Source organism: Galeopterus variegatus, unplaced genomic scaffold (assembly GCF_000696425.1).
Source record: "Galeopterus variegatus unplaced genomic scaffold, G_variegatus-3.0.2 Scaffold5957, whole genome shotgun sequence".
Lineage (NCBI taxonomy): Eukaryota > Metazoa > Chordata > Mammalia > Dermoptera > Cynocephalidae > Galeopterus > Galeopterus variegatus.
In genome coordinates, this window is record NW_007732068.1 from 8,305 (window position 1) to 19,552 (window position 11,248).

Here is an 11,248-nt window from a genome sequence, read left to right on the forward strand (position 1 = left end):
AAAAAAAAAAAAAGAAAAAAAAAGAAAATTGAGAAATTATAAGGAAAAAAGAAGAAAATAATCTCTCAACGATAACCACTGTTAATATTTTGTTATCTGATATTACTCTAATTTAAAATACTTTAAAACTTCCTGTTGTTAGGAAGAAGACCAAAATCGCTAACTTGGTTTATTTTTCTTTTTAATTAAAAAAAATTTTTTTATTCAAACGTTGATTGTACATATTTGTGGGATACAGAGTTACATTTCAGTATGTATATACAATGTGTGATGATCTTATCATGGTAATTAGCATATTGATCATTATAAAAATTAATCATTTCTTTGTGATGAGGACACTTGATCTCCTCTCTTCTAGCCGTTTGATAACATGCAGTAAATTACTGTTAATTGCAAATGCCTAGCTCTACTGTACACCAATAGAACTTAATTTTGCTTTCTACCTGATTTGTATCCATTAGCTCATCTCTGATAGTGTCACTTTTTCTTGTCTGTCCTCATCTTGTTCTTTCTCTCTGGCTTTCTTTATGTCAGCTCTGCTAGCTTTTCAGATTTTCATAGTTCTCATACTTACATATTCTCCCCTTTCTGCCTTAGCTCCTTTTAATTCTTCAGATCTCAGGAAGCTTTCTCTACTCATGTACTGTCAGAACTCTATCTGCCACTCCCATTAGGCAGAAAGCTTCATTAGGGTGGGGATTGTCTATTTGTGTTCTGAGTACCTACCAGATGCATCAGAAACATAGTAGGGATGTGTCATTAGTTTTGACATTGAGGAACTCATCCTGCTTAGGGGAGAGAGACCAATAGAATATTTTGCAGTATTCTGAATGAGGTGAGTAAAGACATTCTAGTGTGCAGGAGCACAATGTGTATAAAACCTGGAAATGTGAAAAAGAACAAGGCATATTTTAGGGAACTAATGAGGATAGATGGCAAACATGGGTGGAAGGGTAAAGATCAGTGTTGGGAGATGGGTTTGTACTGGTAAATGGACCACACTGAGATCAGCTTTATGTGCAATTTAAGGTTGTAATAACAATCTCCAGTCATTGCAAAACCCTGAAAGACTTCAAAGCAGGGAATGACATTATTAGATAAGTGAGAAGTCTTTTTAATTAATAGAGCCAGGGAGGCAGGAGATTTTTAGAAAAAAACATTTTTGGAACAAATGGCATAAGCTTGACTTAAAGAAGAGATTGTGTGTTTAGAAAAGTAAAGGATATATTAGAAAGATAATTAAAAGAAAGAATTGACAGAATTTGAATATCTCTGGGATATGGTGATAGTGAGAGGACTCAGGGTAACTCTGAGGTCTCTATTATGGATCAATGGTGATCTCATTAATTAATTTATGTACAGAATATAGTAAGGAGAACAGTATGGGATTTAATTAATTTGTGTTAAATTTTTTGAATTTGAGTTAACTGTGGTACATCACGGTAGAATTGTCCCAGTAGGAAGAGGAAAATAGACTGGAGCTTAGAAGGAAGTGGAGGGCAGAAGATATATATTTAAGTAATACTTGGAGCAGTAGGGTGTAATTCCAAAATTGTTAGGCTAAACAAACTGAAAACTTATATAGGAGAAGGAGGAGAGAGAAAGGTAAATTAGTTGTAGTTTGTTGGAATCCTGCATTTGTGTCTTTGTATGAATTCTATCTCATACCATCTAAATCCTCTAAAACTAATTTTATCTTCATTATCAGTGTTAGTAAGATTCTTACAGTATGGGAATATAAATACTCATCCTTAAAAAACATACTGGTCATTTTGCGTAGTTGCTTTCGGAATGTTTGTACTTTCGTTAGAAAGTTTGAGTTGATACCATTTTTAAAAGTGAAGCCTCATAGAACGGAATCTCTTTGCACATACTTCTATGCTATATATAGTTGAAGCTATTACCTTTTTAGTAATGTTTGGTCATTGTATAATTTTCTGTTATTTACTGAATGCCTTCAGTCAGCTACAGTTATATTTAGTTGATGAAATTGTATTAGGTGGATGAAGACTCTATGACGTCTGCTTTTTATTGAGACCTTTTCTAGCTAGGAATTGATTTCTTTTCGTTCTTAGCATTCAACAGAGATCTCATTTTAGTTTGAAGGCAAGGTAGGGTGAATAAAGATTTATTTTTATTTATTTATTTTTTTTATTTTTTTTTTTATTTTTATTTTTTTTGTCTTTTGTCTTTTTTCCGTGTCCGGCAACAGATCACAACCCTCAGTGTTGCCGTGTTGCCCCCGTACCGGACCGGGGACCGGCAACGGGATTGCAACCCTCGGTGTTGCTCCCGCGCCTCGCTCAGCCAGTGAGCGGGAGCCGGTCTGTATGTGGGATCCGAACCCTTGGACGGGAGCGACGCCGCGCTTCCCAAGCGGCGCACTATCCAGTGCGCCACCGGGCTGGCCCAATAAAGATTTATTAAGGAATTTGAGCTTATAGAGAAAAATAATTACCACAAAAAGAATTGTACTACTTTTAGGTAAGATGGTTTTGATATTAAAGTTAAATAATAATAAATGTGATGGTTAGATTTGTACAAATTTGAATCTGTAAGGGATTATCCAGATCATTGGTTCTCTGACTTTTTTGGATTTCACAGATCAGAAGAAGATTTTATTTGGGGATTGTTGTAGGGAAGCTAACTTTCCATTTTAGCCTATAGGAATTTAAGAAGATAGCTACTTTCTTCTGTGGTCCGCATTTCTTGACACTAAAAATAGGAAGAATAGTCTTTAAATTGAAAAACATTTATAATTTATAAACAAAAAAAACACTTTAGTTTCCAGTTTTTCTCATTTTGCTGCATAGCAGTGGAAACTGGAACAATTGGGCCATGAAACATAGATTAGTATTTGGGAATTACTGATCTAGGTCACAGAACTCGTTAATGGTATAAGTGAAACGAGGTCCCATGTTCTTTTTTTTTTTTTTTTTTTTTTTTTTTGTTCTTTGACTTCTTTCCATCTGTGTCTTAGTTTCTACTATTTCAAGAGACCATCAGTAATTTAAACCTTGCTGTTTGATCTTTGGCTTTTAAAAATATACTGGAATTATCATTAGACCTATGGTTAAAAATAAGAATAGGTCCTACTATTTTATATGTTCTTCCTTGGGTATTTCTTGAATTGGACCTATGTGGACAAAACAAATCTAGTTCAAGCCTTCAAACTTTCTTCTTTTCTTTTTTATTCACCTTACACTTCTGTATTCCACATGGGGTGAAGTGGTTTATAAGAATGTGTACCGTTAAACAGTAAACTAATAGTAAAAAACCCACACAAAACTCAAAAGTACGCATATGTATGTATATGAAAAATATATCAGGACCAGGAGGAAATCAGAATATATTGAAGTGTTCATTTTCCCCGATGCACTTTTTTTTTTTTTTGGAGACCTGCCGCACCACGCTCAGCCAGTGAGCACAGCAGCCATCCCTATATAGGATCCGAACCCGCAGCGGAAGCACTCCTGCGCTCCCAGTGCTGCACTCTCCCGAGTGCGCCAGGGGCTCGGCCCCCGATGCACCATTTTTTATGTTTTTATTTTTTGCTAGGCTTATTTCAAGTCTAATGTTTTTCCTTATTTAAATGTTAGGGATTAATTGATTGATTTTTGTCAGGTAACATTAGATCTTTATTCTAGATTATATTTACTTAATTGCAGGCACAGTAATAAGCAATTTATATTCAGTGCTTACAGTAACCCTATATAGTAGATTTTACTTTTATTCTTACTTGACAAATGAAAAAAGAAACTGAAGCTTAGGGAACTTAAGTAACTTGTTCAAGTTTACACACAGCTAATAAGCTGGGGTCTGAATTTTGTCAATGTGTCTACATCTCAATTTTTTAACAGTTGAGAAAATACTATGAGGGGCTTCAGGTTCTTTTAGATTTGGAAGCTCTTTTTACAGATACAGTAGGATTCATTTTTGTATTTTTTATACTTAGTAGGCATGTAAGGGTACAACTTCCAGTGACAAAAGAACAGATAAACCTGGTAGTATAATTGCAGGAAATGTAACAATGGCAGGTAATTATATTTTTTTAGGAAAGTGGTATCCAGTGGGATTTTTGAAATCTACTCTTTTTGAGATCTTCCTTGAGATCAATGTTACAACAGGACATTACCTCATATGACTGAGATTGGTAAATCCTGGCGTGGTCAGGTAAATTTTTTTCCTTTTTTTTTTTTTATTATCGAAATGTAATTGAGTATATGTGTCAGGTAAATTTTACTGATAATTAAAAACTAAGAGAAACTAGTTTTATATGTTACAGGTTGATTTTGAGATGTCTCTTCTCATGATTCCTTGGAAATTATACCAGTTTTACTAAACTTATTTACTAACTTATCTATATATGTAGTTCACATGTTCCCTGACTTTTGTAGCTCAGTTTCTTCTACTATTCCAAGAGATCTTCAGTAATTTAAACATTGCTCTTTGATTTTTGTCTTTTTAAAATATATTGGGGTTGTTATTATTATACACATGTATACCATGCACACACATGTATATATATTGTCTGTCTATGTGTATAATAAGCCAGTGGTGTTTTCTAGTATGGTGTAAATTACTTTCCTTATTATTTATTTTTTTTATTTAAACTTTAGTTACAGCTCTTTTAAGGAAGCTTAAGCAGCAGTCCAGGGAAAGTGTTGAAGAAAAACGACCTCGATTATTAAAAGCCCTGAAAGAGGTAGGCTTATGTTTCTTTGCCGATTTTGCACCTAACGTGTAACTTGTAAGTGTAATTTAAGCATTTTTTGAAATACAGTCTAAATTCTAAGTAATTATTAAGGGTCAAGAAATGGCAAAAAATCATTCTTAAATTAAGCAATAATTGAAATAAAGTACTGTGATGATAATGTATAAACATAATCTTAACAGAAGCACCATTTACTTTGAATTAGGAAGATAAAGATTTATAATTTTCAATAAGTTAGGTAAGAGCTGTAAGAAAAAAGGAGGTAAGTCATAATTAATGACAAAATTTTTCTTTGTCCTTTGGATTGGAAGATTCTCTAACAGCTGAAGATGCTACTGCTTAGAAGGAGCAGTTTGCATTCTTTATATAACAAAAATTCTTTTTGGCTGTCCTATCTAATAGTGGTAAGAGCTGGGTGTGCTGGCACAGAAAGAGAGAGAAAATTGTTTTCTATTTTTATTCTCTTCCTCTGTATTTTTGATGACTGAAAGAAATGTGAGAGAAAGATAGGCCTGTCATGATGATATGATGATAGCTTGTGTTCTCTTAGGGGTGCTATTTTTTTGAGATTTGAAGAGATGTAGAAAGGGCCAGAAAAATGTTTTACTCAGGTTCTGTGTTCACATTTTTTGTTGTAAGAAATAGGAAGACTAACTTGTTGATGTTGTTCTATTTGTAATATTTTGCTTATATTCAGAATGTATGAAAGTTTTGGAGAATATTTGATTTAATAGTTTCTTTAACAGTTATAGTTTTTGTTGTCTGGCTTCTAATTTTTTAAGTAAAAATTTTCTCCATAGATATCATATGATGACATATTTCAGATTTAGTAAATTTGTGTTAACACTTCACATAAAACAATTTTCTATCGCAATGGGCCATTTTTTTTTTTTAAAGCATTAGGAGGCTATACAAATGATCATTTTGGTAGTCATTTTTAATAACACTTCTAAAGTTAACTATTTTAAAAATAATGCCTATTATTATTTTGGTTATGCTGAGAAATAGAATATTTATTAATACAAACTTAAATGCTTATCAGTTTCAGATATCTTCTTATGTAAATCAAAAGTTCTTGTAAAATCTTTAGTGGTGCATATTTTCCTTTGTAGTTCAGAATAGTAATGTCATGTTTTAAGTAATAACCATATATTGTTTTTTGTTCTTTCTCAAACTTCAGACATTGAAATTAACATTTTATTATTTTCTATTCCTGTCTGTAGACCTTTAATAAGTTAGATTTTTTAAAAGCAAAATATAAAGCAGATAGAAGAGCTGTTAACTAATGTGCATTTAGTAATTATTCATATTTTATTTCTCAGCTAGGTGACTTTTATCTAGAACTTCATTGGGATTTTCAAAGCTGGGGTAAGAGTGTGCTTTGTTTTACTATAAAATACGTACTTATGCAGAAATGTGAGTGCAAAAATAACTATTATATAGTAATGTTGGCATAACAAATTTGATACTTGCTCTAAGGAAAATTAAATATTCTTCATGATGTTGCTGGGATTTTCAAAGCTGGGGTAAGAGTGTGCTTTGTTTTACTATAAAATACGTACTTATGCAGAAATGTGAGTGCAAAAATAACTTATATAGAAATGTTGGCATAACAAATTTGATACTTGCTCTAAGGAAAATTAAATATTCTTCATGATGTTGAATGTAGTGGTTATACAGCCCTGTACTAACACTTAAATTATCCAAACTTGATTAGTAAATTTTATAATTCTTGTTTTCTTATTTTTAAGGTTGAGAACTGTATTTTTCAACATTTTTTTTAACATGAAAGGTTAAAAAATTATAATAGTTTAATGCAAGGAATTTTCAGAAAAGAGAAAATAATTATGAGATTATAGGACTACTGGATTTAAGGAAATTTGAAATATAGTACTTAGACCCTTGAATGTGAAGAATTTGGTGAACATTATTTGATTGTGTACATTTTGTCATCTTTGAATCATTTTGCCTCTTTATAGCTACTGTCTTAACATATTATTTGGTTGCGTACTGTTCTAATTATTTCCAACCTTAATTTTGACCTAGATACTTTGCATTCATTTGTTGATTTACTTTAGCAAGGCAATTTTCTCACCTTCTCACTTAAACATGAGTCCACTGGGGAGAAAACCTTCATGTCCAAATAGAAAGTTTGAGCCTAGTGACTCATGCTTTATTAAACAACTAAATTTTATTGTTTTAAAGATTTTTTTAAATGTAATCTGTAAAGGTTTGGATAAAATGAGCTTCTATGTGTTTTTAAAAACATCTGTACTAATTTTTATGATATGAAGATATTTGAATGTTCAGGGATATTTTATCTCCAAAATAATTGTAAAAATAAATCAGATATTGACAAATATATAAAATATATTTCATTCATTTTACGTAATTTTTGAAAGTTATATATGTGTGTATATGTAATTTTATAATTTACCTATTGGACTGTTGGAAATAGGTGTTTCTAGTTCCTACCAAATAAGTAAAAATATTAAGTACTTTTAGAAAGTAGTAAATTTTACAGTTTTATACTTATGGTAGGTCAATAAATGCAACTTACTTTGAAACAGATTACATTCTGACGTTTGTTTAAAGAAGTTATGATATTCTTGGAATGCACTTGGGTTTGCAAATTTAGCTTCAACTCATCACTTAGAAAAGAGAAATTATACACTATACATTTAGCAGTAAAAATGCCTGGCAAGTTACCAGATTTAAACTTTAATTAACAATTATACTTGTAATTTCTTCTAATTCCTCTACATCCTCTGATTTCTTCTGAAAAAAATGTAGCCATAAATCTGAAGTCCCTTAACACCTCTTTCTACCTAATCGAAAGTTAGTAATTTTTTACTGTCTTGAGAAGAAACTTGGTCTTCTTCTCAACCAGTAATACCTCATTTTTCTGCAAATTGTATTATTGACAAACTGCCTTCTTTATTTGGGTCTTTTAGATACAAATCAGGCTTCTCCCCTAACTTATATAAATTACAAAGTTATTGGTGTTTTTAAACACTGATTTGATGACATATATATATATACTTCTAAAGATTTTAGTACCCTTTCAGTGGTCTTTGACTAATATAATTCATAAGTTAGTGCTAGTTTATTTTTAGATTTTGCTTACTTCTAAAGATTTTAGTACCCTTTTCAGTGGTCTTTGACTAATATAATTCATAAGTTAGTGCTAGTTTATTTTTAGATTTTGCTAAGATTTTTTCTATTTTTTATTAGAATTATTCACTGTTAAAATTTTTGAACATTATAGAAAATTATCAAGTATTTTTAAGTTTCCCTGTTGCCACTTCCCAGAGACAAACACTGTTAATGTTTCATGTAAATACTTTCAAATTCTTTTCAGTGCTTACAAATGTGTGTATAGGTATGTATGTGCACACACGCACACGTACATATTAAATTGCAGTGTTGGTTTTTTTCCCCCATGGGATTGTAATATTACATCATTATGCAAGTTGCCATCTTACTTAATATATCATAGGGGTGTTACCATATTAGTTCATGTGGAAGTACCTCACTTATTTTAACAGCTACATAATACTTTATGGCATGGATGTTTAAGGTTTTCCTAATGTATTTAATTCTTAAATGTAGTGTAAATCAGTTCTTTCCCATGCTGTTACAGCTCTAGCTCATCAGGCTAGTTTTGAATCCATCAAAATCACACATGATTTTGTTACTCTGATAGTCCTATCTTGCATTTATGCCTCACATATCATTTGGAAGTCCTTGTATCCTAGAACACAGAGAAAAAGAAGTTTGTAGTAGCCCTGTATAATAAAAGAGCTCCCAGTTAGACTGGTCTAAAACTGGAATACTACTTTTTTACCCTAGTTTTTCCCCATCTGTAGAGACTCTAGTACTGCTTGGGAATCCTAAACTGGGTTATCACTTGGGTATGTTAGCTCTTTAACTGATTCTTTATTGTTATTGGTTTGAATTCTAAAATAGTCAATTTATCTTGCTTAACAGAATGTCATATTTTAAAAGTGACATTTCAATTATATGAAGAGATATAAATTCACGTAGTTCCTCCTGAAATAGTGTATATATCTATAGTTACAAACAGTACATTAGAAATGTTGCACAAATTCAATAATCACTGAGGTACTTGTCAAAAGTATTCCTTCTTTGAGAGTTTGACTTTGATTAAAAAACTTTAGCACATCTGTTTCATTGTTGAAAAAGGATTTTACTGATTTAAAGTCAAAACTATTAGTACCAGATAATTAGATGTCATATGTAATTCTCAAAACTAAACCCATTGGCTAGTATTAGCCTAGACACTTTGGATTAAAAGACACTGGATAATCTCTATGATTACGTTTGATGATCAAGCTTTTTTCTAGAGTTTAGGCATGTTTCTTCCCCTTGTCAAAACCCATAATGTTAACAACAGGCAAGCACCCAGAAATAAGGGGAAGCCAAGAAATACTGAGATGAGGATAAATTTAATTTCTAGGTAGTAGAGCACACTCTTTCTCATGCTGTTATTTATATTCAGTCTTTGGAGAGAATAGCCTCAGACTTAGTTAATAGCAAATCTGAAGGCTTGGATTTTTCAGCCTGGGTTTTTAAGTACAGAAAATCTCTGAATTGGAATCAGTACTGGCTCCTAAGTATTTGACGTGGCAAATAAAATCTCCTTCATGAGCTTCAGTTTGTTAATTTTTAAAATGGGGAAAATAGTAACTATCCCATCTATTGTAAACTTCCTTTTGGCGTGTATGAAATGAAATTATTTTCTTGAAGGAAGTTGTATATTGTAAAGTGTTAAATAATTTATAATATTATGGTCACTACTTCAAATTTAGCACTGTCCATATAGCACATTTCAACTGAAAAACCAATAGTTTTTTTATTTTTGTCTTATCCACAGAATCTATCCATCCTGTATTTGGAACTGTTTGTGCATATTATAGATGGAAAACATTAGGCTTAGAAAGTCTTCTTAAAATTGGGGAGTAAGTGGTAGCAAAACCAAAATGAAAATTTAAAAATTTTCATTTTTAGTTTAGTGAATTGTGCTACTTTGCAGTACTGTGCTAGACCCTCAGATGTGCTGAGATAATTTAAGATATAGAGAAGATGATTATTCAGTTTACATGGAGGAGAAAAAAAGTCATTATAGAACTGAGAAAGTATAAATTACTACTTTTGGAATGGACTAAAGTCTAACAGAAATTTTTTCTTACTTCTTGATTTTTCTTCTTTCCTTTTTCTTTTTCTTAGCTTTTGCTTCTCATTCCCCATCTTGTTTTTTTCCTACAATCTCACCTATTTCTTTTTCTGATTTTTGATAATTGGGTATTGATATGATACCAAATTTTGTTTTTGTAGGTTGTCACAACTACCTCAAAAGATGTAATAAATTAAGTGCTTGTCCATTTGTAATCATCTTGGTTCATACTACGTAGATACTTAAGGCCAAATCTTAATTAAAGAAGATGAAAGAAGATGAAAAAGAACTTTGATCATTTATAGATTTATGCTGTTATTGTTCTTTCCAACTTTTGTTTCAAAAAAGGAAAATTTTGTCAGAAAATGATTTCTTATATTCTTTGACTAGGGTAGCTATTAGTTAGCATTCCTTCTGGCCAACAAACTTGTTTTTGTACAATAAAATGTTTAGAAGACTGTCTTCGGTGCTGTAAATCATTTTGGATTAAATGACTTCTAAGGATCCAAAACAGGCACTGATGCATTAGGTATATGTTTAATGTTAATTAGAAAATATTGATGCTTTTGAAAAAGTTAATCAAAAAATTAGCCTTTCTTAAAAATCTGCTTCTTTCAAAGAGGTTAATATTTTTAAAACACTGAATTTTTAAAAATATACATGAAATATATCTTACATACACATATACACATGCTTGTGTACATGTGTACATTCGATATAATTTTAATTCCAAGAATTTTGAGCTTCATATTTTTTTATTTTTTGTACATGGCAGTTTATAACCTGTTATGCAGATTTATTCGTCCATAGAATGACTCCTATTTCCCTAAACATAGCAGCAGATAGTAAATAATAATAAACTGTCAGAATAGAGCTTGTGATATAGATATGAGTTATAGATAGCAACATTGGAATGTATAAATCTATAGGTAAATAGTGTGATCCTCATATTACAGAATTTGAAACCGAGGTACAATGAATGAGCTTAAATAACTAAGGCACATATTTGGGATTCAGACTCAAATTCAACGGTTTAGTTCCAAAGACTTCTGTTATACACATTACTTTCTTGCTGTTTTTCCAAATTATATTGAAAGGATCAGATAGGATCCAGGTCCATTCAGGAGGGTTTAGTTATCACAGGGTATTACCATAGGGATATGTTGGTGGGTGAGGTGGGGGTACAGTAAATTATACAGAAATTACCATTATAAATAGTAGATATTTGAAGTTGCTCAAAATTGCTTTACATGTTTTTTAAAGGTAAAAAATGCTATTTTAAAGGAGATTATTGTAATTTTGGTAAATTAATGAAATGCTTACATTACTCTTTTTTT

The 11,248-nt window shown here is 31.3% G+C and overlaps 1 protein-coding gene across 1 annotated transcript in view; it reads left to right on the forward strand.

Moving 5' to 3' along the window:
• Positions 1 to 11,248, forward strand: part of LOC103605649 (ankyrin repeat domain-containing protein 13C) — a gene marked incomplete at its 5' end in the record, with an annotated part of 59,183 nt that overhangs the window by 7,491 nt on the left and 40,444 nt on the right. Inside the window, 2 exons of the mRNA XM_008590272.1 lie at positions 4,620 to 4,705; positions 6,037 to 6,082. Of these exons, the coding sequence (XP_008588494.1) occupies positions 4,620 to 4,705; positions 6,037 to 6,082 (132 nt within the window). The remainder of the gene's footprint in view (positions 1 to 4,619; positions 4,706 to 6,036; positions 6,083 to 11,248) is intronic.